We start from the raw sequence: 26383 nt of genomic DNA, 5'->3' as shown, positions 1-26383 counted from the left end.
AGTTTAGGATTTATTGGCCAGCTCTATGGGAAAAAAGTGTAGAAGTTTAAAAAAAAATCAAATTGGATTATGGAAAAAGAGAAAATAGTTACTTCATGAATGCTATGATTTAGAAACCTGAAATTAAACGTTGATAAAGAATTACTGAGAAGAAAAAAATAGGAAAAAAGATTTTAAACATTTTTGTCTAGGAATTCAGACATGAATAATGCTGCTGCTGACATCCACCAATGTCTAAACTTACCAACTTATGCAATGGGGACAAGTCTGCAAATGCACTTTAAGCCATGCCTAGTCGAAAGTCAGTGGTAGGTAAAAATGGAAATTCAGTTTCAAACACAGCAGGGAAGTCAAAGAGTAGTTAAGGGTGGGGCTCAGGATTCAAACCTGCCCTCTCCAGGTCTACTGTGAAATTCCCAAACCAAACAAGTTCCCAGTTTTTATCACCTTCTCCCAGCTATTACTCTGTGTACTGCAATACCATTAAGTCTCATGAACTCCATACATCACTCATTACATTTTAGAGCAACCTCCACCAAACTACACTGTGGAACTGACTGACTTTATCTCACACTCCCTTGGTTCACCTCTTCACCGCTTTGCAAACTTTTTGTCTGGCATGAATCAGATTCAAATACACCCATGAGGTCTGGGATGCAACATAAAAATAGAGCTTACCTCTTCCAGCTGCACCAGGAAAGTGACATTGTGTCCTTGCTCAGCTGTCAGTTTGCCATCAGCTGTGATTATGCGAAGGCCCTGGGGGGCTTTGCCAGGACACTGCTGTGGTTTTGCTGTGTACCGTTCCCTCACACCGTCCGTGCAGTTATTAGAAACAACTTTACGGTATCTGAAAACAGAAAGGGTGGAGGATACTGACAGGGAGCATAACTGGGAACAGGGAGGCATTTTTGAGGTTCTTCAGGCTAAGGAGGTTGGAAGAAAACAGATTCACAAAGACATTTCAGTCTTTATCTCAGCCTGGCGTTCCTCGTGTGCCAAATGTACAAATAGTTAATGCTGTTGCTAACTGAGCATAATATTTTCCTGCAGGGCACATCTATAAGCCACACACTAAAAACAAATATGTCTAAACCACAAAATTATATGATGATCTATGGTACATGTGAAATAACTGCAAAGTTATAAACAAATTACATCCACATACAGTATGGATTGTATTCAATTACTATACTGTTAGGCACAGTTCAAAGCTTTTTTTCACATGCTCTCCCCTTCTTATCAGTTGTGAGGCAACTCTCTCTAAAGGTGCAACCCTTAAGAGCCACAAAAATAAGAGAGTTGAAGAAAAAAACCCAAATTTTCCCCATCTTTGAGTGTACAAAACAACAAAAGACAGCTTGGGTTCTTTCATTTGCTTTAATCACCACAAAATAAAGTTTGAGATCAGCATCTTAACTTAAAACTACATCTTCCAGTGACTTGCAAGAGGAACAAAGAATAATCAACATTCAGGCTAGCTGCTCATTTATTACTTCAATTCACATATATGTAAATTTACCCTCTAATTTATTTGCCACTGTTTCTTCTTCACCCAAACCATGTGATTTTAAGAGAAGTCTTTTCAGAGACTTTAAGGGTTTGGTCTTTCCAATATGGTTTTGGCCCCCAGTTTCTGTAAGGCATCATTTTTCAGAGAAAGGTACCATGCACAAAGAAGGTCTGGAGTGCCAGGGCATGGACTCTGCCAAAATCAGTGAAGATAACGTCCCAAGGGCTTCAGCCATCTTTGAGACCCCTTTAGTAAATGCAATCTGTAGTTGTCATTGGGTTAAAATCCATATGCGTGCTCTAGTTAAATGAAGTCCGGTGTGCCACTTACCCAGTGCTGTTGAGATAACTCTGGCCAAGGCTACAATCTTTTGACAAGGAAGATGGGTTATACCAAAATGCTGGCAAACACTGCCCATTGCTGTGTCGTTCATATCCATAGTCACTGTTTCAGAGTTAAAAGAAATCACCACATAAAAAACAAACAACAAAAGAACAAATGCAGGCATTAGCTCATGCTCTCTACTGTTGATACAAGTTTTTACTTTCCTCAATCTGTTTACTAGGAATTGTCTTTTTATTGATAGAACAGATTCTTCGTCCCATTTAATCTTTTATTTGGGGGTAGAATTATCTTGCTTACATCCCAGTATAAACATGCATAACCAGACCAGATAATATATGAGTTATTGCATTAAGTGTTCTCTCTCCACAGCCTAACAGTGCTTTCTGGGTTCAGCTCTACACGCAAATACAAAGCGAGCTAAAGATCCAAGATAAGTTCAATCACAGCTGTCTCAGTCATACCTTAGAAAACTGAAGTGCTAAACAGTTAATTGTGTTTGGAAACCGTACCACATGAGCTGCAGAGGAAAATTTACAGCCCTGAGAGAGTTTGCTGCCAAAGGCACTAACAGTGTATTAGGCATTGGAAAACAAGGTTGTGATCTTCAATTCTGCTTTTGCTTGGAAGAAGAAATGCTAATAAAAACTGTGTGCTAGAAAAAAATGAGTCAAACTGTAATCTTTTAGTCCAGTTTGGGTTTAGCTATGACCAAATTTGCTTTGGTTCCACCAAACAACAGTTCAAATTGTTCTTGATTCCAGGTATGCAAAGATTCTATAAAAATTGTTATTGTGGAACAAACAAACAAACAAAAATCCTCTCTAATCAGGATTCCACTCACACGTTGAATTACTCTCCAGCCATTGAGTAATGAGTAATGTTGTGTTGGAAAATCATTCTTATTCCTTTTATTAAACTTTCTCCATAGCCCATAATGGAGAAGTTAATGGGATGTCACTTCTGAGAACTGCTATACAGAGTCCACCAGCAACATTCCAGTTTTTTTTTTTTCCCCCTCATTATCTTTAATGTCTTGGTCTCAAACAGCCAGATACTCTAAGAAAAGGGTATTAAGGCAGCATTAGATTGGGTGATTAAAGACTCATTCCTGTATACATTAAAGAAACAGTGATTAAAACAGGAGGAAGAGGATTGGAGTCAGTGGGTCCTCTGCTCCAGCTCCTCCCAGGGCTGTTGCGTTACAGCCATCAGCCCATGGTGAGGGTGAGATCATAAATGGGAGTGCACTCCCTAGATCACTTTGCAGATCACTGAGAAGGATTACTGCACACAGGGGTATGGGGGTTGTCATGCCATGCCAGGCATGGTATCTGGCACCTCCACTTCTTTTTTCATGGGTGAGTGGCTATCTATTCTGTGTGCATGTGTGTGGTGGTCTAAGTCTGTAACTGGACTCAGACAATGAATCACAGTGGTCCACTTACCCACACTGTCAGCAAGAAGACTAACTGAAGTGTGTGCATACTGCACAGGTAAGCACCAAGCCAGACAAGTCAGTGAGTAGAACAAAAGAACTGAAATTTAGGTGCTGATGTGGTCATAAGTCTGGGGTGGATACTAGGTCCATGAATTGGTTACTGGAGAGACCAAGAAGTCTGAAGGAATGAATACTGGTGTAAAGCCATATAGGTCTGGACCTGCTTGTAAGACCTGCCACGTGTGTGTATGCCGATGCATGAGGCAACTGGGAAGACAAGGCATTCAAATGCCACATACTGGACAGACCTAGGTGTCTAAGACCAGTCCTTTTCTTTCTGGACCACAGTATGATGGCCTAAACCAAAATCTTGATGTATCACTATTAAATTTTAAGAAGTCTGGTACTGATCTAAGATATGAGATGAAGGGGAAAATGACAGAATATTTGACAGTTTTTTTGTTACATTTCTTATACTTGTTATCCAAAGTAAAACACTGAGAAGAATTTTGTCACCCCTTTTTAGTACTGCCTGCAACTTTTCCTTCTGAACCAATAAAGTAATGTTTTAAGGTAATCTAAAAAAGGAGAAATTAAAAAGGTGACAATAAGCAAAAGAAAGTTAAAGCTGCATATCACTTGGGAAAACTCCTAAATGTCCATTAGACTGTACAACTGTTCCAAAGGAACATTTTGGCAGCTGTGGTACTTGGGACATCTACAATAAGTAATTGAGAACATACTCTAGGAAACAGCAATGAAGCAGATGACCTAAATGGTCTTTTCCTCATTTTTTTTGATTGAATTTTCATCAGTCTATTTACTCAGATGCTAGTGACTGGATAGTGCTTAATTGCTTTGGAAGCATAAGCCAGCCTATTCTCCCACTGCCATGTGCTTCTCTAATCATCCTTGTTGGACTAGGAATGCTATAGCTGCAGAATACACTTTATAATGAAGAATAACACCATTCTGATTTGCTTGGAGAAAACAAATATTTACATGCAAGTGGGACTCCTGTATTTTAGTAATTCATTTGTCAACACTCTGCAGTGCTGTATTCCTCAGTTATCATGTGTCACTCTAATTAAAAAGCTGTAACACTGTACACACACAGTGTTCTGTAATCAGTTAGGTGAAAACAAAACAATACAGTGAAATCTCCCTCAGAGGGGACTGCTGCCCACAGTCCAATTTGATGCAGTGTTATCAGTCTGGGATTTCTTACTATACATGAGTCTAGACATGTGCCATAATTTTGAATCCTGTTACTACCCATACATCTGGACTAGCCAAGCCTGACTTAGCTAGGTTTGCCTATACTTGGAGCATATTTCCCAAAGCCAAGAGAATGAAGTCATAGGATTTTCCACAGCAGAAATAGTTCAAAGCACAGAAGTTTCAGTGTTGTTTTCAGCCTTGAAAATGGCCTGGCTCATTAAGGCCCTACAGAAATACCATCCCAGTAAATGACATGAATTGCTGTTCCACATCTCTCTACAGATGCACCAGCCACTCGTTCACCTCCACAGCTCTGGAATCTAATGAATTCCTTGGCTACAGGCTGGTGCACGCAGAACACTGATGCTGACAATAAATTGCTGCCTACAATTTGGCACAACAGGCTTTGTAGCAATCAACAAGCATTAGCATCAATTGGATTGCCATAGCACGAGCCAGTAGCAAAATCTGGAGACAGGGAAGGCATCAGCTTTAGACTGCAATCAGCTCGTCGAGTCATTGCCTGGTTACTGAGAACTGGAATTTGCATATATTGATGATATTTTGCTCCTGCCTGAAAGGAACCCAGGTAAAATAGATCATGTACTTAAAAAAAAGGAAAAAATAAAAGAGTGAAGCATTTAGGAGCAGTGATTGTTTCATCAGTGTGAAGCAGCCTATCTTGTGGCTCTCACTCACGATGCTTCTGTGCTGGCCACTTTTATTGGTTTAAACTGGAATCCTATTTGTCTTGATCAGGTAGGGTTGCAAGCCCTTCTCTGTAATTACAGATACATCCAAATTCATCCCAGAAGTTCTGTATCCCTGCTCAAAGATTCTGGCAAGTTCCCTTGTCTAAGATTATCTGCAGTATGGGTAATAATCAAACAAAAAGAAATCCCTTAAGGAAGTTTGCAGTTTGAATACAGACCTTACAAACATACTGGTATGGAAGAACTGTAAATCTACATGAAATTATTAAATTCCTACTGTTTTAAGGTATAGAAATAAGCAGTAAAGTCAGATGAATCTTTGCCATGCTCAGATCTTCTACAAATCAACATGTAAACACAGGACTTCCTTAACACTGGTAGCTTCACATTATATTCAACTATGCCAGAAAGTGGAAATGCTACTTTGCAAACTGTTCGGACACTTAAGGGGGTGGAATTGAGGTTATCTGTAATTATGGTCACCTTTGTCCTTAATTTTCAAAAAGCCCTTGTGGGGAAAAAAAACAACCCAAACCTCCTGTGGAGAAGTTTTACCACCTTTTTATTGATGGAATATCATTGTCCAATATTGAACTATGATGTAAATGTAGATTTGTGTTAAAGAGGACCTGTTCTTGCTTCCTAGGATGTGACATGGGATTTATCTCATAGAAGGATGGATTCAGCTGGTAATTATTACTGCATCACAGTATTTAAAATCAAACTATACCAGCTTATGTTAACAGGGAAACTAAAATCCTGAAAATGCATCCAGTAAATCTATGCCTGGTAACTATCTAGGCCCCTAAAGATGTAGAGATGTCTCATAGACTTCAGGTAATGAATCAGCATTTTCCACAAGCATTCAACATGTACTAAAAATGAATTAAAAACTGCTATTCTTTAGTTAACCAAGCCTAGCTCAACGATAAAGCAAAGCTAGTTAACCTAAGGGTGAGTTAACTAAAGGGAAAATGTATGTGTGTTTCAGAACTGGCACCTGCATGACAGTCTGAACTGATGAGTGGGAGCACAAGAAGCCAACAGACTCTAATCACATTGAGTATCTGCCTCCTGGCTCCCCATGGTTTGTCAGCACAGTTTCTCATGACACAGAATTCTGACATTTTAGCATAGGAACTAAATCTAGCAGGCGGGGCTGTGATTTAAGTGCCAGACAATAGAATACAGAGCTAGCCAAATCCTTTCTGCTATCATCAGTGAAATAAATAGACCTGATTCTCAATTACACTAAGGCTCCTTTGTTCCTGTCTAGCAATCCAAAGCCACGAGCATCAGTATCAGCAGACTCATGCCTCTCACAAAGATCTGTGATACAGGGACACTGACAGAAAAAGCCCTCAGTATTAATGATAGTAGGTTCAAAGTGAGGACTGACAGTGAGACACTCTACTCAAAGATTCTATTAAAGGACCAGGTAGACAGGTAGCTGAAGGATGAACACCACCAAAGATTTCCATCTGTGTCTAGAAGGTGTTTCTGCCTCAGAGATATTGCCGTAATAATGCTCCAATGGCAGGAAGGAACACAACGTAAGGAAACCGGGTAAATTAATGCTTTAATAACACACAAGTAACGGTGTCATCCATTTACCCAAATCAATTAAATGAATAAGGACACTCTCGTTTCCAGGCCGTTGCTAGGACAGACTTGCCGAGGGCTTGAGCACGTTTTCACTCAGCCCTATTCCTGAAGCACTATTGCCCTCTGGCTGTGAGCCTCAGCCCCTGCACGGAGAACAAACGCCTGCCGCTTCAGACTGGTCCCCAGCTACGTTTGGTTCTAGTCCATGATAAGAGATGTCTCCTGTCAGGAGAGTACAGACTCCGAAGGCTAGAGAAACTACAGTAATTTCTAATGTCACTCAGTTTTGTTGCTTTGTAAAACAATAAACAAATGTGCCCTTTCTCTGAGAAAGAACTACCGTGGGCTGAATACAGATTTGAAATGAACCTGGAGTCCTTTGATATTACCAAGAGAAAAAAAAAAACCAACATTATAAAATCTTTATGTCTTCTATAACTCACATTTATTTCCACTGAACTGATAAAAAAAAAGCATTCACAGTATTAACAACAATAACCTTTCTTTTCCACCCACTTTACCTGACCGCACAGATACAATTTTTCACTCCAAGCTCTGACAAGCTTAGATAATAAAACCTTCCCCATACACACTCAGTGTTTAAAGAGCAAAGAAAGCCTTACTCTGAATGGGACAGGGGATGTTGTTTTCTTTAATTCTATATATGTCTGGGTTCTGCAAGCATTGAAAAGCTGACCAAAAGATTGCAAAATCAAATGCAGATAGATATGGGGCTTCTCCCTGCCTGGAGCATACATGTCCCCTTCCATGTCCTTCAATTATGATCCCTGCCTGGTCAAAAAAAGAGAAATAGAGAATTCAAAAGCACCGCTGAAATGTCATGAGTGAGAATGATGAAAGTGCTTCTTTCTTGTGCAGGAAGGACCCCAAGGAGGACATTTTTCCACAGAAAGAATTCATTCACCAGTTTTCCTCCAAAAGCCTCTTTGGACCAGCTTTTGCAGGTTGCATCAGCAGGAAAGCCTAATGCAGTATTCAACAAAGCAGACACTGAAAGCCATGGCACAGCAGCAGATTTGCCTTTCTTAACACAATAAAACTGGGCTAAGAAATTCAGTAGAGCCAGCAAAATTGCTTTTTCTCTTGCCATCTCTTTTCTCCTTCTTCAGTAAAACTTTGTCTTTGGTTCCCTGTAGCTTTTATGTCCATCTATGTAAAACTATGCTCCTGACTGTATTAAATAGATAAAGAAGCAATGAATATTGCTGGTAAACATTTCTGAACTGGATGCTTAAAGCAATGTTTCAGTGTTGTTTTTTTTTCCTCAGAGGCAGAGGGGAAGGAAGCTAAAATGAATAAAGTGAAAATCCAGTTCTGAGGACTGTAGGAATAACAAGAGCTCAGAAAGAACTGGAGAGGATCATGACAGTCTGCTTGAAACCAAATCTGATTCCATCAGAAGGAGAAAGGCTCTCCTAGGTCAGGAAGATTTTCTATCAGTCAGCTTAACACAGAGACCTGTAGTATTTTTAAAGGTACTTTTCTTAGGCTACATTTAATGATATGACTTTTCCTAATTCTGCCTCATCCAACAGATTTGAGGGATCTGGTGGTGGTGTGTGAACTGTGAGAGTCTGTCATACATCCCCAACCATTCAAGCTTTCTTCTTGAGACATTTTGGAGAAAGTTTCCTCACAGTGAACGCTAAAGAAATAAAAACACGTTTCCCCCAGCAAATGTCACCATGGTACTTTTGTTCTGTTCCTACCAACAAAGTTTTATAGCAGTAAACCACACAATCAATTTTAATGAAATGAAAACACATTCTCACAGACACAGAAGTTCTGGAAGAGAAGAAAGCGTATTTTTGTCAGAAGTGCTTCATGAGTGTGCATCCCTTATGAGTGTAAGGGATTTAACCACTGTTTATTCCATCAGTTTTCCTGAGCTTTGGTATAAACCTGGCGCAGTTTTGTACTGCACACTACAAGAGGGTCAAAATCTTCATTCTTATTCATGGATTGTGGGTGGGTTTTTTTGCCTTTTTATTCCTTTGGGGGTTTGTTTTATTTTGGTTTGGGTTGGGATTTTGTTTGGTTGGTTGGGTTGTTTTTTTGTTTGTTTGTTTGTTTTTTGTGGGGGTATTTTTTGTTTTGTTTGTTGTTGTCTGCTATCTTTTTTACATTACTACAGATATGTTTAATGACTGAAATCCAGGAGCTTTTGACATCTAAATGATGAACTACACACAAAACTGATGTATCTTCTCCCTGACTGTAGTTATGGGAGAGTGAGAAGGGAAATGCTGTAAATTTCCATGGTCCTGGAATAAATTCATGCAGTAAAAGACTAACCTCTACAGGGTGCATGTTACAGATTCTGTGTACAGTTAATTAATAACATGGCATAGATATAGAGGGGTGAGGCACAAAGGTGGTTTATCAGTGCTGCCAAAGATCCACCATTTCTCTCTTCTAAGATACTTGAGACTGTTTCAGACTTGGAGAACATAGGTGGTGGAGAGATTTCAATAATGTCTTTCCCTGCCTTTTCTGGGCAAACTGCTACAAGTCAGCAGGAATGGAATGGAATGGAATGGAATGGAATGGAATGGAATGGAATGGAATGGAATGGAATGGAATGGAATGGAATGGAATGGAATGGAATGGAATGGAATAGACCAGACCAGGTTGGAAGAGACCTTTGAAATCATCGGGTCCAACCTATCATCCAAATCTTAAAGTGAAGCTAGAAGTTGAACATTTTACAACACCCTTCATAAGTCACCAATGGACTCTTGTTTTCCACAGCATATTGCAGAGAAGAGAAGCCTTCAGAAGAAGGCAATGTCTGTTGGAAACTATCAAACATGATGGTCTGTATATATCACATGATCCAGGAATTCCCTATACCCTTGATTTCCAGAAGCTGGAGGCCTAGTTTGCAAAAGAATATATTTACTTTTATACATGTATACATATATATGTGTGTGTATGTCTGAAGAATTTATTTTGTTTTTTTAGACACACTATATTTGTCTTACACACTACTTTCGCTGTGACCCCAAGTCACTGCTGAGGTGAGATGTGCTAATTAGACCTTTTATCTCAATGCTGCACAGAGCTTGGATGTGACCTGGAAAATCATCAATGTTTATAAATATGTAAAGGGTGAGTCCAGAGAAGATGGAGCCAGGCTCTTCTCGGTGGTGCCCAATGACAGGACAAGGGGCAATGGGTGGAAGTTAAGGCATAGGAAGTTTCATGTAAATATGAGGGGAAAAAAAATCACTGTGAGGTGACAGAGCACTGGAACAGGCTGCCCAGGGAGGCTGTGGAGTCTCCCTCTCTGGAGATATTCAAAACTCTCCTGGATGCATTCCTGTGTAATCTGGTGTCGGTGAACCTGCTCTGGCAGGGGGGTTGGACTGGATGATCTTTCAAGGTCCCTTCCAGCTCCTGAAATTCTGTGATTCTGTGGGATTCTGTGAAAATGGTCTGCCTAGAATCAATCTTGTGGGAGCCTTAGCAGATTACAGATATTTATTCTACCTTTCCTTCTTTTGACATACTTGCACTATCAGGGAGCAGTCTCTGTGGCTACCTGCATGTTTACTAATTTCTACTCTCTTTAAGCCTCCAGCATCTCTAGTAGCCCTGCACTGATGTGATAGAGAGCACATGGCTCTTGTGCTCCTTGTTTACCAGTCAAAGTCTGCCTCTGTGCACACGCACGGCTCCGAAGTCATGCCCCCAGCATATTTTCCTTGCATGCATTTCTTGTCTGACTTGCGCTTCCTGTAGATCCTTTTTGCTCCCATGATGCAAGCTTCTCCCTGGAAATAAAACAAAGCAAAACAAAACAAAACAAAAGCTTTCTCTGACAACCAGCAGGCTATTTGTATCACCCAGACTTTTCAAGCCTGTGCAACAGGAGCTGTGACTCAAGCAATGAGGATAGGAAGTCAAATGCCATGTCAGTACACTGGAGCTAATTAAAGCCACTGAAGCTTTAACTAAAACTAAACCAGCTTTTCCAATACTCGCTAAGAAATGATCTAAGGTTCCTTATGCATTTGACTCAATTCTGAATTTGCTCCAAAGCCAATGATCAATTGATCCAGCTCCACTTTTCATTTATGGATCAGGTTTCCCAGCAACTGAAAACACAGTCTGCTCCTTATACAATCTAAGACACAGAAGAAGTCTATTTCTCTGGTCTGATCTCTTTGGCAATAATTTTATTCAGTAGAAATTAGTAATATGTGTATGTGTACATGTAACTACTTTCCAAGGATTACAAATTCAAGTTTTACAGTTTGACTTGTTATGAGAATGCTAAAACTTACTTGATGTTTTCACTCCTATCTTCAGCATGCTGCTAAATATTTCTATTTAGGGAACCTCAATGGAAAGCAACTTAAAAGGCAAGAGTCCACAGCAGCCTTCCTAAAAAATAGTTCTGCAAGCTCCAAAAGCCAACATCTTCAAAGCCATATGGCAAAATGCTTGGCATTTTTGCTTATGCAAGCACAAGAAAGTAAAACAAACAAAATAGAGTGGGGTCTTACTTGTTACCTTTCTTGCTGTTAAAATTGCTGCAGAAAGAGAAACTGTCCATGGTTTTGATTTGCCCATGAATCAGAAGGGACTGAATAGCAACAGGTGTAAAATGTTCTGGCTCACTGAATTTCAAAGAAGCTGTAGTGATTTTCAGAATCTAAAAATCTAAGTCATAATCAGTATTTTTAATGTGTAGTTGTGCCTTGTGGGAGCAGCTAGTCTTAGTAAAGCTCCTTTCACTTCATCTTCATTATTAAATTCTTGTCCAGCAAGATATATACAGAAAGGCAACCTTTAATGATACTAAGGGGTATTTTGCTTTAGACTTCAGTGGAGCCTGTGGTATTTATATAACCATAGAATTTGGGCCATAAACTTGGCAGAGCTGGGAAGATGCCTCCAGGCAGGCACAGGCACCATGTGAAACACGTTGTTTTGCTGGGCGCTTAAGCAATGGTTCTTGGAATGATATAGCAGCTGCATACAAGATGCAGGGGACCGGTGGCTCAGTGCCTGACTCCCACAGCAGGTGTACCACTGCTGAGAGACACAGAACAAAGGTGAAACCAAGTAAGTGAGAAATAAGGATAAGAGGGTGGGAATTTGGAAAAACAAGTATGAAAGCAACTAGAAGGGTCTTAAGATACTGACTCTGAGCACACAGAAGGATGAAGGAGAAGAAGGGAAGTAAGGACAGGTAAATTGGATGGTAGATGTAAGAGTTAAGAAGGTCAGGGCTGCCTCAGTGGCAGTGCTGCTGTTGTTGCATTTTTCAGCTCTGGCCTGAGATAGCTGCCTGCAGTGAGAGTGAAACCCAAAAGGCAGCTCTTCACCCTTCAAGACTTTTAGAGTGTAATCTGAGGTCAACGCAACTATGTAATTAACAGACCCATCCAGTAAAGAACAATCTAATACACCAATCTAACAGAGAAAGATCATGTTGATCTTTAACTGTAGGATAATTAGTTACTCTAGGTCAGATCCCCAGCCTCCTTGCTCCTCACCTGGCTATGGAGTTGCCAAGGCCTGTAGTCCTCTTCTGCACACCTCCGATCAAAGATAGACTTGTAGTCTATTTTCACCAGCTGCCACTCTGAGCGGTGGCTGAAATGGCCAAACACTCTACAGAACACAGCAGAAAGAGTATTCAGCAAAAGGTAGCAGCAGATGGAACCTGGTAGTTACAGAGGTCACCCACAGATTTCCAGCAGAGAGTCATTGCTTTAAGAGTGCCGGTCTTACAGATTTTCACTTGACTAACATAATGAAAATGAAACTTAGGCTGCTAATTATCTACAACCCTCTTAAGAACTGCATGTAGGTTTTATTCTGTGGATCAAGATCCTCCCACTTATATCAATCCCCAGAATGACTGTACAGAGAAGAGTTGACATGGGGCTGGAGACAGTTACACCCATGGAAGTTTGATATCTCAATTATAAGCTTTGGGAATCCCACACACATTAAAATCAGATTCTGAAAGGAACATTCCTCATACATCTCTGTTAAATCAAGTTAGCTTCCAAGCCACATATTCTGTTTATTACAGGTCAGTTCATTTTTTACAGACAGAAACTGAATTTTTCTCTGTTTTTTTGCAAATCTATCTCAGGTAAAATGTCACTGTTTCTGGCAGGGTGAGTCCAGATTTATGCATCGTGCAGAACTCAGCATAGCACATTGAAACTATCATAATTTTTCATGAGTCAGCCTCCAGGCAACATTTTGTCATTCATTTTTCACAAAAGAATGTCTTCATTTTTCTGTCTCAGTTAAGGGGGAAAAAAAAAAAAAAAAAGAAAAAGAACAAGAAAGAAGTAGCAGCAAAAGCAGAGTTATTAAAATACCCCACCTTTTTTTCTTTCATATATTCATTTGTCACGAGTAATTTTGCTTTGGAACACATTCAATTTGAGGAGACAGGTTTCATACCGATAAGCTAAGTGATAATGTTTTTGCAGCTTGCAAGGAACCACGTTGTCATTCTTTCAATTGTATCATAAATAAACATTGACAATTTAGCAACAGAAGACTGCATACTCCCAGCTTCACACTTGGTTTGGTCCCCAGCAGCCCTCATAACTTATTTATGGTGCAGTTCCCATTAACAGTAGCATGATGGCTCACTCACGTCATGATGAGCGTTTCCTCTCCAGGTTCCCCTAAAACTCCATCTACAAAGAGTGGGAGGGATGTGAAACTATACTTGCTCCAAGATCTTCCTTCATCAAAACTTAACCTAGTGGAGAAATCAGAATTAGAGTCTTCTTTCCTTACCCTCCTAATTTACTTCAGACGGTCCAGTCCAATTCAACTACTAAGAAGAAGAGTGAAGCAGTATTCTTGGATACCGCATTTTTCATTCTTTAAATAACAATATTTTAAATATCATAAATCAAAGCATTAATCAAGCTTGCTTGGCATGATACCAGTAACCCATGCCCAATACTTCAATGGTAGAAATGTGTTAAGAGATTGATGATTTAAGGGAAAAATGTATCCTAAGGCTAGGATGAAAAAATAAATAAAAAAGTGATTTTGAGCACCTTATTTTTGGGTCATCAGTGTAAGACATTAGACTTCTGAGCACAGGATTTTTGCTGCTTCAAACAGCAGTCTTCCCTGTGGTGAGCCTAAGTGAAAGCTTGTAATGATTCATTGCTTCTTACAACTTGGGTCTATGTGTTTCAGATAGACTAGAGTAGACTAGAATAGACTAGAATAGAATTCACCAGTTTGGAAAAGACCTTTGAGATTATCGAGTCCAACCAATCATCCAACAGCATCTAATCAACTAAACCATGGCACCAAGCACCCCATCCAGTCTCTTCCTAAGCACCTCCAGTGATGGTGACTCCACCACTTCCCTGGGCAGCCCATTCCAATGGCCAAGAACTCTTTCTGGGAAGAATTTCTTCCTAACATCCAGTCTAAAATTCCCTTGGTGCAGCTTCAGACTGTGTCCTCTTGTTCTGGTGCTGGTTGCCTGGGAGAAGAGACCAACCCCCACCTGGCTACAACCTCCCTTCAGGTAGTTGTAGACAACAATAAGGTCTCCCCTGAGACTCCTCTTCCCCAGGCTGAGCAACCCGAGCTCACTCAGCCTCTCCTCATAGGGCTTGTGCTCCCTACCCCTCTCCAGCATTGTTGCCCTTCTGTGGACACGTTCCAGCAACTCAACATCTTTCCTAAACTGAGGGGCTCAGAGCTGGACACAGATATGACATGACAGTGACAGTAGTACAAGTAAATCATGCAAAACAGCACGAAACTGTGTTCAAGAAAGCTCACTAGAAGGGACACTTTTGCCATACTGGCTGTCTATACCCTGAACCTACTTAACAAAATTCCAGTTCATAAGCGCCGCCTGTCGCACAGAAGACAAGTTCATCAATATTTTGAACATGGAGAGTACTTTGGTAACTTAGCAAGAGACAACACCATAATCCAGAGATATAATAACCAAATCCAAAAGGCAAGTTGTGGTAAAACACTAAAGTTGCAAGTTTACATTGACCATATCTCAGATCTGGCCAACTTGAAACTATGTAAACTGGAATTCCCAGGAGTTCTTAGCTTTATCTGAGCTAATGTTTGCCAGTATCTTTACTGGATGGTAGCTACAGAAAACTCTAGATGCAACCTAAGTGACTGCTTCCTGGCATATGAACAGGTCAGAAGACATTGAGCACAGAGCCATTACCAGAGATGTCTAATAGGCAGAGACGTGTGTTTCATGGCGACCAGTACTCCACCTTGATCCAGGTACAGAACACTGTGCTCTTCCTCAAAGATCTGAGGATACAATAAAGTATACATTTAAATATATATTCCTTATTGTCATGCAAATGTCATAGTACAATCACAACACAGGACAGGTATGTGCTAAGAAATTTACAGAGTAGAGGAAGACATTCTGTATAGAGGCAGTTCCTTGGTTTTGTTTTATCAGGTCCTTGGAAAATACATCCTGCCTCTGCCTGATAGAAAGTTAAAAACATGGATTTTAGCAAGGATCAACAATTTCCCTCTATTCAATAACAGTTTTTTGTTGAAAGAAGAACTATGATGAAGATGACAGCCCTAGAGCAGGCTTCCCAGAGAGGTTGTGGAGTCTCCTTCTGTGTAGACTTTCACAACCTGCCTGGATGTGTCCCTGTGCATCCTGCCCTAAATGTTCCTGCTTTGGCAGAGTGTTTGGACTTGATGATCTCTAGGGGTCCCTTCTAACCCCTAACAGGCTGTGATTCTGTGATTCATGTATTTGCATATCTCTGGCCCTATATCTCACACAAGCAATGCAGGTGGAAAAATGAGGGCTTGTCAAACATTGTGAAATAATTAGATTCCTGGAACACCAAATGTGTAAAGGTATTTTCTTTTCCTTTGTCTTTTTTTGCAGGAGCATTCTGCAAGCATCTGCTCTCCAGTTTATACAGCAGCACTTGCCAATCTGTAAAGTGACTTCCTCTCTCTCTCCATGACTTGGTATCCCATCCAGAAAACAGGAACAATAGAACTTCCTGTTCTGAAGATAAACACACTGAAGTGCAGCAATGCTTTGTCAGCAGGTGGGATTCCACCAAATAGTAGGAACTCAATTTCATCAGCAAGTTTCTTTTCACAACTAACGGTGAGATGGGTAGCTTCAGAACAAGATGATCTGAATTGTCGTCATCCTCTCCATTATCTTAAGAAGAAGGCAAAATAGTCTGTTTATACAGACACTGAACTTTGTCCAAGTCAGCTTAGGTGAAATGAGTCCCACATGTATTTCCTGATTCTCAGGAAAGTATAACCACAGACTAAGAGAAAAATGGTTTGTTTGGTATAAGGAATGCATCACAGTAAAAGTCAACACATTCTCTTGCCTTAATATTAGTATTTTACTCCATTCATATATATATGAAGTCTAAAGACATACTCAGTCATAGAATCACAGAATCAGCTAGGTTGGAAGACACCTCCAAGATCATCAGGTCCAACTGATCACCCGACCCTATCTAATCAACTAGACCATAGCACTAAGTGCCTCATCCAGTCTCTTCTTAAACACCTTCAGGGACGTTGACCCCAGCTCCTCCCTGGGCAGCCCATTCCAAAGGGCAATCTCTCTTTCTGTGAAAAACTTTCCTTTGAGCATCTCTCTAGCCCTCAGAAGAGGAATTTATTGGTTTTCCAAAGATTTGTAAAAAAAGCTGCTCTTGAACCAAAAGAAATAAAAATTAGCTGACAGTTTGGATCTACTTTTATGATTTCCTATGATTGCTCTCTAAACATGTGATTCTGTGCCATTTACCTGTCTCCATGTGTTCCCAGCATCAGAAGAAACAAACATGCTGATGTTATTGTCTGATAGTTCAGCACCTACATTACCTGTAAGATGAACATTGATTAGTGATGCAACACTCCAAGAAAAAGTCAAATTAGCACATCAAGAGACTAAATGTATTTATTTACCTTTCACCATTGTGGAAGGGGAAGGGGAAGAGGGGAAAAGGAAGGGAACAACATTCAGTTGGGACAAAAACAGATAAATGATTGAATCCATACAGCTCTGTGCAGCTCTGTATGCAAAGCAAACACCCTGATTTGAATCTTATATTGATGGGAGTAGAGGTCTAGAAGTGCTCTCCTAGTCTTGAAGGCCAGCTACCATAAAAACACGTCAAGTTGAAAATCCTTATGGATTTCTATTTGGTAACCTCTCTTCCTTCCCAGTGTTGGCAGTGTGACACTCCACAAGCCACTCAACAAGCTCTTCACCTATGACAAACTCAGTGTTTTGTCAGTGTTGGCACATCTTTCATAGGCAATCTTTCAATGTTTCATACCTGAAGCTACAATAATACTGGGGGCAGTGTCTCGGCTGGCGATGTTTCCTGAAGTGTAGGGATTCTCTGAGACCTTCAGGTGAAGATGAAGGGAGCAATAGGGCTATGGAGAAAGGGTAAATAAAAGCAAAAATCAGACACAGTATGCAACATATGCTCCTGTTTCTAAAGGCTTCCAAATACATTGTCTTTCTGTAGTACTTCCTAGTTGCTGCACTCGCCACCCTTAGAAAGACATGGCCACTGTCTTGGTTTTATTATGAGAGCTTTGCTATCATTTTCTAACATAACCTGTTCTCTCTGGGAAACTGATTTACTAAGCTGAAGCCATCTCACAAGGCCAAGATCTCTGAGGCTGCAACTAGAAAGGAGGCAACCATGCTTGCAAGGGTGGGTGGTGATCAGGCCTGCCTAGCCCCCCGGCTCCTAGATCTTGTGGGATGCAAGCAAGGCTGCAGATATGCTGAAGCAACTCTCAGAGCAGCAGTGCTCAAGCTATCTCTGCAACAAGAAGCAAGATAATCCTATCAAAGTGGTACTGAGCCACCACTACTTAGCCATAAGAAACAACTTAATGAATACAGTGTTATAGCATTTCTTGACTCTGAATAGTTTTGACATATGACTCTCTTCTGCACTGCACTAACAAGAAATACCAGGACTGGAAAGAGTTTGTTTTAAAAGTTGTTTGAAACAATGCTTCATCATCCCATCTGGATGTGACCTTTGAGATTTCAATACAAATACATCCATGGAAACCTCAACTATTTGGTATTGATTTTGTATGTCAGGTACTTGGATAAGACCAGAATGGTACAGAATAAATCAGCTCAACAAGACAGTAAGACAGGGAGATTTCCAAAGCTGCCATTACAATTCCCTCAAATTCTGGAGTGTGATCATTGCTGAAAATTTCTGACATTTTTTGCCTTCTCTTGGGTTTAACTTTTTGTATTCTTTTCTTCCAAACCTCACTAAGTCTGTTTCATGAAACATACCAAGGGAGGGGAGGTGGAAAAACACTAGCAAGAAAACTTATAGCAAATCGACCCGCATGAGTGGGACATCATACAGGAGCACAAACACAGAAAAGCCTATGCTTCAGCTTCCATGGCTCTGCAAAATGAGCAGGAAAGGCTACGCATGAGAAATAGCTCACCTTCAAGACCTTAAGGCTCTAAGAAGACAGGTATTTCTGTCTTGTATCAGCTGCCTACAGGCTAGATCTGCTGCCCCCAAAGTTTTCTAGGCTTCCTCTGGAGGAGACCTAGCATCATAGGTCACTGGAGGAAGACTACATACCCACCCCTTCCCATCTCATAGCAGGTGTTTATGACACTGAAAATCTCCCTGTGAAGAACAGGGGGCATTTTTTGGCAAAGGCAAATGAAGGTGGTAGGGTGGGGTGGGAGTTCTCACTTATGTGAGACATGAAAAAGGGACATGAGTTGTGCAGAAGGGAACACAACTTGCCAGGTGAAAAGTACTGAGCAGCCTAACTCAAACTGACAGCCTTGCGAGGGCAGCCGCTGGAGCAGCCTGAGGGCACAGGGAGGGAGCGGAAACCAAATCAAGCTGACATGCATGCAGGAAGTGGAAAAGCATTACAAGAGCATGAATTCTTTCCTTTTACATTTTTATATGTTGTGAAAAGACAGAACATATTTTTTAAACTAACATACTCGAAGCCCATACTGGCATTTTTAAGACAGTAGCTAATGTCAGCAACTCAAGACAATTCTCCACTCTGACAGAGATTAGATCTCATTAGACTCAAATCTTTGTTCTACCAGAGGTTTTCTTTCAGATTTGTCTCTTTTCAGAAACAATATGCAGAAATGGAATATATATCGTAAATATTAAAAGCCAGGTCACCTAAGTAGAGATGGTATTTTTAATGGCATGACTTCTTATTGGTTGGAGTGCTTAGTGATAAGTGAGTACAGTGTCAAAACCACGCTAGCCAAACACTTGAAAGTTACTGCCCATCATTATCTTATGTCCTTACTGTAGCAGCATTCTCTTTCCTATCCTTTATCTGTATCCTTACACAGTTCATCAACAGATATTTTTCCAGTTAGGTTTGCGTTCCATCAAACTGTTGGTCCCTTTGTGTTCCTCCTCGAGTTCCCACAGTTTAACTAATACACAGCTATCTTAGCTTTGTTTTTTTCAGAATTCCCATCAATTGTTTCTATCCTTCCTGTTGCTACCAACAGACTACTGAAATCATTATTAGCATCAGAACCACCAACCCTGGGCTTCCCTGTCATTGCCTAGAATCCAGCTGCACTAGCTGCTACACAAACACCAAGGGAAAGACAACTGCCACGGAGCATTTACAAGCTAGGCAGAAGATAAAGCATGAGTGACAGTGAGACAGCCCATTGCTCTGATCATTGCCCTGGTTCTTACAATCATGCTGGAGTTCATTACTTGCTTCCTACTATTATGCTCCACTCTCAGAAAGCTCATCAGTTCTTACCAAAATTTCCCATAAATACCCACAAACTCAATTCTTGGCTGTCTGCAAAGCCCACCTGAACCATCTCCAATGGCATTACAAAAATGAAACAGATTATTAGTGACTGTCCCAATCAGGAGTGGGGTAAAGCATGATAAATACAGAGATAATACTAGACATCATTCATAAACCTAGAGATAGTCACAGTAATTGTCCATTTGCAATAGCAAGAAGCAAACAGAAACACTTCCAGAAGATATATTCAAAACACCTCACTTAGGCAGCTAAATTATCATGCTAGCAGGTGGCATGAATCCTCTCCCATATGAGAAAAGGATCTTTGTCCTAAAATCCTTATAATCCATATAGACAAGACAAACAAAGTGTGGGAGGGAACAAACAGATATAGGGGGAAGAGAGGCATAGAGAAAATAAACGAGTTGCCCAAGGAAATTTGATATAGGCCTAAAAACTGAATCAAGATTCTCCTGAGATTCATCCCTGAGTTTTGACCACAAGGCCATCCTTAAAGCTAATTGATTAACACTCCAAGACAGATGACTCTAACTTGCAAGACACAATTACTCCTCAGTTAATCACTTCACAGCACAAGTGAACAAACCCAGAATCTTTGGGATATAATAACTTTTCAGATACTTATAAAGATTAAGTATATTCATCTTGAAAACAGGTGGTACAAACAAGAAAAACAAAACCTTGGGATTAGGTGGAATTTCCTTGTTTTCCTCTATCCTCATTATTCAGAGTCACATCACACACACAAAAAAATTGTGATAAAATTCTTTGAGTTGCTGTGAAAAACACCTTGAGCATATTGTCACCAGAGGGATGGTGGTGTCTGGCTTGCCTTGTGATTCAGCCAGATCCTCTCTTAAATTAGCTGCCATCTTAGCTGATATGTACTTTAGATTTAAAACCAAACACACAGAGGACACAGCATTGCACTTGCAGGCTGGGGATCATCCTGTCACTCTGGGAAAGGGCAGATCCCATTCTGCTAATGAGCTGGATTGCTGTGGCCCAACCTACTGCTAGAGGCAGTTATGGTAAAAACCAAGTGTGAAAGCATCAGTATCTGCTGTGGAGTAAAGGATGGGAGCACATAACACCAAGAAAGACCTTTTGCCGGAATTTAAAATTCAAATTCATGGAAAGAGAATAAACTTTATTTTACTTGCCCACACAGTTTTTATTTCTTCTCCCTTACCAGGATCCTAAGATATATCATAGAATAAAGTTAAAAATCTTGAGTTTCTGATAAAATTGGTTGTCATTTGAAAAAGTCATAGTGGGGGGTTTTGCACCAAGTACATTCATCTGACCTAAAACTAGATTACAATCTATTTGAAACACAAAGGCATCTACAAAAATAGTAGTTGCTTTATGCATGCAAAGTTTTCTGAGTGTCATAATTTCAGTTTCTGTCTCACTGAAAGATTTGGTTGAAAAAATACCATTAGTCACAATTTTTAAAGACTATGAGAGAAAAGCAAGCCCAAGCCAATTTATTCAAACTCTGAAATAATTCTCCTGGCTGACCCTCAGTTCTCCTGATTTATTCTTTTCCAAGATGGTCAGAAAATGAAAGACATGCATTTTGTCTCAATCAAAAAAAATCAATTATTTGGACAGCTTCAAATATCAAATTATTTATCCTTTGCTGCTGAAATGACGCATGGAATCCAGTTAAGAGATCAGTACAGCATTCACCTACTTACCACGATGCACAAAATATAACACTGATTCAGATTCTAACAAACTCACAGCATCAAAATGAGAAAGGACAACTTTTTCTTATTTTTTCTTTTTTTTTTTTTTTTCTTGACCATAGAATCATAGAATCAGTCAGGGTTGGAAGGGACCACAAGCATCAGCTAGTTTCAGTCCCCCTGCCGTGGGCAGGGACACCTCACACTAGATCAGGCTGCCCAGAGCCTTATCCAGCCTGGTCTTAAACATGTCCAGGGATGGGGCCTCAACAACCTCCCTGGACAACCCATTCCAGGGCTTCACCACTCTCATGGTGAAGAACTTCCTCCTCACATCCAGGCTGAATCTCCCCACCTCCAGCTTCATTCCATTCCCTCTAGTCCTATCACTACCTGAGATCCTGAGAAGTCCCTCCCCAGCCTTCTTATAGGCCCCCTTCAGATACTGGAAGGCCACAATTAGGTCTTCTCGGAGCCTTTTCTTCTCCAGACTGAACAGCCCCAACTCTCTCAGTCTGTCTTCATAGCAGAGGTGCTCCAGCCCTCTGATCATCCTCTTGGCCCCTCTCTGGACACCTTCCATGGAAAATGACATGCAGGTACTTGACAGCAGGAGGAAGAGCAGTCTAAACAGCACCCCTGATTCTACCCCAAACCATGTTAGAACTTGCATCATATAAAAGCTACTGAGAATCCTGAAGGGGTTTGGAGTATTACTCCACTACTGTATTTGGATTATATTGGCTGAAAAATATGTTGAGATCAGTCGAGGCTTTCTAATTTGACAGAGACCTCCAATTGCATTCACACTGCTTCTATTTTGCTTTCGTGTTTGGAAACTGTTTGCGTGTAATGATGATTAAAGACTCACCTGTAGGTGGATCTGTATCAGTAAGTATAGAGACAGATACAATATACACCCAACACATAGCTATATTTGGATGAATGTGTTGATTCTCAATTCTGAGCTCAGAATGAAAATGATAAATATTAATACTGCCAACAGAGTGGCCTGAAAGAAATCAGATCTCTCCTTTCCTTTTGAGCCTGTCTCAAGCTGCTCCTGCGCTACAACAGCTCACTCCTCCCATCTAGTGTCCAGACAACCAACTGCGCAGGAACGGCATCCAACTTCACCTGCTTTTTAGGGGAGACCACTAGTTGTGCAGAAGGAAGCTGGTCTATAATGCTTCCTTTCACTCCACAAATTAAACTAAGCAAAATTATAATGCAAACTTTTGCAGTACCATGGGCCCAAGCCTGACATACCGCACTCTTAACATATAGAACTGCACAGAGAGAAGAGTTGTTCTTCCTTTTTTTGTGCCACCTGCAACAAAAAGATTCTTCAGGGATGTTACCACCCACCAAGTTCCCCAACAAGTACTTACTAGGAGACAGTGAATGGGGTTTCCTCTCAGATCAGTGTCCGGAGCCTGCAACAAACTCCAGTCTCTCCCTTTATTGTAGGTGATGAAAGTTTTCACTTGGTTGTTAATCTTCTTGTTAGCCAAGAACATTCCCTTTATCCCTGCTACCTAGGAAAAATTGACATGGCTGAAAAATAGATCAAGTCGATGCAGGCTCTGTGCTTGTGTTTCTCTTGCCCAGTCAAACCCAACAGGAATCTGGTGGCTGTGCCAGTGTGGTAGATGTGAAGGTAAGGATTGCTAAGAAGCATCAAAGGAAGACAAACTTGAGGTGCTGGGGACAAGATAATAACCATCACAGGTGGAAAGGTGACAAATGGAAAAGCAAGCTTATATTTCAGAATCAGCATAGGAACACGGGAAGAAGTCAATAGTAGTATCAGTGACAATCTCTCAACTGTGTAGGCATCCTCCCCACTGAAAGATGAAATAGCTACAGAGCAATTCTTTGTCTCACACACTGCAGCAGTAGGAAATAGCAGCAGTTTTGGCCTTGCAAAGAAAATGGACACACATAAACATGAAGTCCAGTGCTTCTATTCTCACATGGCCTGCTTAAGAGACTTCATCTAAGGATCCCGAAGTGCTTCATAATTATCAATGTTTCAACAGAATAACATGGGGCACAGAGGTGTTTTTATTCGGGTTTCATATTTTGAGGAAACCATAGCACTGGAGACTCAGCAAGGCTACTCAGAGTGCCAGTTACAGAGCCAGAAATGAGATTTTCATCCTTTTATTTTTCCTGGTGTTTTCCCAACAGCTTTACGGCATAGACCTGCAGGAGGATTTTGTAAAGTTGTGATGCTAAGGGACTCACATTGGAACCAAGCCCAAAAGTGTCTTAGTGCAGAGAGGGGGGGGGAAAAAAAAGTCAACCTCAAACCACAACTCACACTGCAGAATGTTCCCATCTTCTCAGCACACTGAAAATCAATAGCCCAATAGCTGCTGCAGCTCGCGAATGAATTTGTTAGGCTGTCATTCTGCAATCTGAGTGCTGCAATAAGAAGGGAAGCAAAACTGGGAGGAGGGGAAAAGTGAGAAACTTTTGGTTTTCAGCAAGTCTGTTCAGTCATCCACCCCATCTCTTCTTATGATGTAGAACCGGTGCACAGAATCATTCATCAAGACTTTCTATTCACAGAGGTTATAACTCAGATGGCATCACCTGGCAAATGGCTACACACAGCAGATTCAGAGTTTGCTCCAGCTCAGCTGGTTTAATTACCTGGCTGGATTTGGATGCTACAGCTCTCAGTGAATAGGATCTTACTGCACTTTTAGTCACATGCTGTGGGATTACTAGTGTACAGTGCATTGGTACAGTACATTGCTGTACTTAGTCATTCTGAATAGCACTTTCCTGCTTGAGCAAAGGCACTGAATTCCATTAAAAGTTACAAACAGACTGAGACTTGACTTGCTATAATAGGCAAGAGTCTTTAAATTAAGTAGTTAACTAATTTATTGTTGATACAAGCATAAAAGGACAGTATTTTCTACTACTTATCCAGATTGTTTTCACCCACATAGGCTTAAGATCTCTTTGGTGTAGTAGGAAGGCACCCCAAAAAGACATGGGTACTCTGTCTGTCAGTGATACTGTATGAATACACAGGGCTGGAAAAATAACAGAATTCTGCCTTTACTACCAGAGGCCAGAGCCCATAGCTCCATTTGTCCTTTTCTTTGTTGTTGTCCTAAAATAGTTCTATTATATAGTCCCTGTGAAATGCTGGCCATAAATGATTAAAGGGCATTTTATATATCAGGTGATAAATGTGTTCTGAAATCCTGTGAATTTGTCTTTTTATGATTCTAGTCATGGGCTGGGACTCAGAATCCTTTCCCAAGAAAGCAAACTGTAAGTTATACTGTCAGGCTCGGACAGCTTAATCTGAAAAAGAAGAGCACACACACTCCCCATGTTTGTGTCCTCTCAGAAGGAATAGATACACCTATTGCATATCGACAGTGACACACACAAGGATCTCTTTATCCTTGCTGTTCGTAAGAGACAAAGGCTCGTGCAAGTATGTGCATGACCACGAGTGGTCAGAGAGAAAAGCACTCCATCAGCTCCCACACCACCACTCTAGACAGCACTCACCAGCCTGAATGCTTTGTATGCACAGATTTAGAAGTATTCATACCAGACACTGAAACACAAAACCCAAAACACATTCTTCACTTCCTATCACCAACTTCCTATGTGAAACATATGCTTCCCAGCCAAGATGCAGACTTTCCAGAGTGATAAACATAACTACCATAGGTATAAGACATCTCCTCGTGGGCTGTTATTATGTCAGGTGTGGATTCTCACAGGCAGGAATGTTTTGCTGTGGACCAGTTCAACTAGAGAGTCAAACAGAGTCATACCATGTTGTTGGAGAGGTACAGGAACTAGAAATGGCATTCAGACCCAATAGCCAGTCATTCTTGCTCTTGTGGCTGCAGACCCACTGAATGCTGAGCCAAATGTGCTACGGATGGTGGCACTGGGAGGTGGTGGACAGAAGGGCTAATCACATACCCATCTCTGTCCAACAAGCAGAATGGCAAATACTGTCTCTGTAGGAGTGGTCTCCTCATCCTCTACAAGGTCCAGTAGCAGAAGAGCCCACACTAACAAATTCCAAGTGAAAGGCTCCTGATGACTTACAGGAGAAGGGAGAACATGATGAGGCACCATGAAAGAACTTCTATTTTATCTTCCTGTCCAATGCAGTCTTCCCTTGAGTGACACTGAGAAGATCTATCCTTGATGTAGAATCAGTTTAGGAATCTGCACACGCAAACACATTCACTACTATGCAACCAGAAGAACACCTGACAAACATGCATACAGACACATGCACATTAAACAGGTCTTTGGCCTCTTCTTAAATAATCTTGCTTTTCTAAACATAGTGCTGTCACTGCAAATAACTCATTTTGCACTCTCTCCACTTCCTTTTAAGTTATCTATGGATATTTTCCCCCCTCATCTTCATCTCCATTTACCCCTAGAGCATTCATCATTTGCAACAACCCCGCTGAGGGAATCAAGCTGGATGGCTTTCTGTTCCCTTCCAGCTAGAACATCAAATTTGAATGTAAGGCTTGTGCCAGGTTCAGTGTCAGCCAATATTCTTTCTATCTAGATAATCCACAGATATGACGCTGCAAGTCTGATTCCATCAATTTCAATCCAGGTTACTGTGTGGTGTCAGCCTAGTAAAACAAAGCAAAAGCTTTTCTTTTCCCATGGGATGTAGGACACCTTTGCATAATGCAGCAAACCAGATTAATAGTCAAAATCCCCAAATGACTGAAACACCAGAGCCCATCCTCCTACAGTTCACCTGCATTTATGTGTAACACTTGGGCTCTGTGTTTGCACAATTCAAAGTGATTTCCAAGTAAAAGGCAGCTAAAGGAAAACTACTCAACAGAGCTAACATTCAGATTGTGAATGGGAAATACAGGAGGCATCTTCATTTTCCAAAAACTCAGATCTAGGTCATGATCTTTAATCTAAATGGTCAGAAAATCCCTTGAGGGAGACCTGACAAGAATAG

At 40.8% G+C, this 26383-nt stretch overlaps 1 protein-coding gene across 3 annotated transcripts in view; it reads right to left on the bottom strand.

Moving 5' to 3' along the window:
* The window catches only part of SORCS1 (sortilin related VPS10 domain containing receptor 1), a 315355-nt gene that overhangs the window by 41519 nt on the left and 247453 nt on the right, over positions 1-26383 (bottom strand). For all 3 annotated transcript variants that reach the window (XM_068139413.1, XM_068139410.1, XM_068139411.1), the window contains exons 10-18: positions 22779-22925; positions 17194-17296; positions 16659-16735; positions 15063-15154; positions 13491-13598; positions 12364-12481; positions 10502-10632; positions 1844-1957; positions 679-850 (exon numbers count right to left, since the gene is read on the bottom strand). In XM_068139413.1, coding sequence (XP_067995514.1) covers positions 679-850; positions 1844-1957; positions 10502-10632; positions 12364-12481; positions 13491-13598; positions 15063-15154; positions 16659-16735; positions 17194-17296; positions 22779-22925 — 1062 coding nt within the window. The remainder of the gene's footprint in view (positions 1-678; positions 851-1843; positions 1958-10501; positions 10633-12363; positions 12482-13490; positions 13599-15062; positions 15155-16658; positions 16736-17193; positions 17297-22778; positions 22926-26383) is intronic.

Source organism: Melanerpes formicivorus, unplaced genomic scaffold, assembly GCF_026170545.1.
Source record: "Melanerpes formicivorus ecotype bairdi unplaced genomic scaffold, bMelFor1.0.p_v2 SCAF_6, whole genome shotgun sequence".
NCBI classification, from domain to species: Eukaryota; Metazoa; Chordata; class Aves; order Piciformes; family Picidae; genus Melanerpes; species Melanerpes formicivorus.
This window is presented reverse-complemented; position numbering and strand designations above follow the sequence as displayed.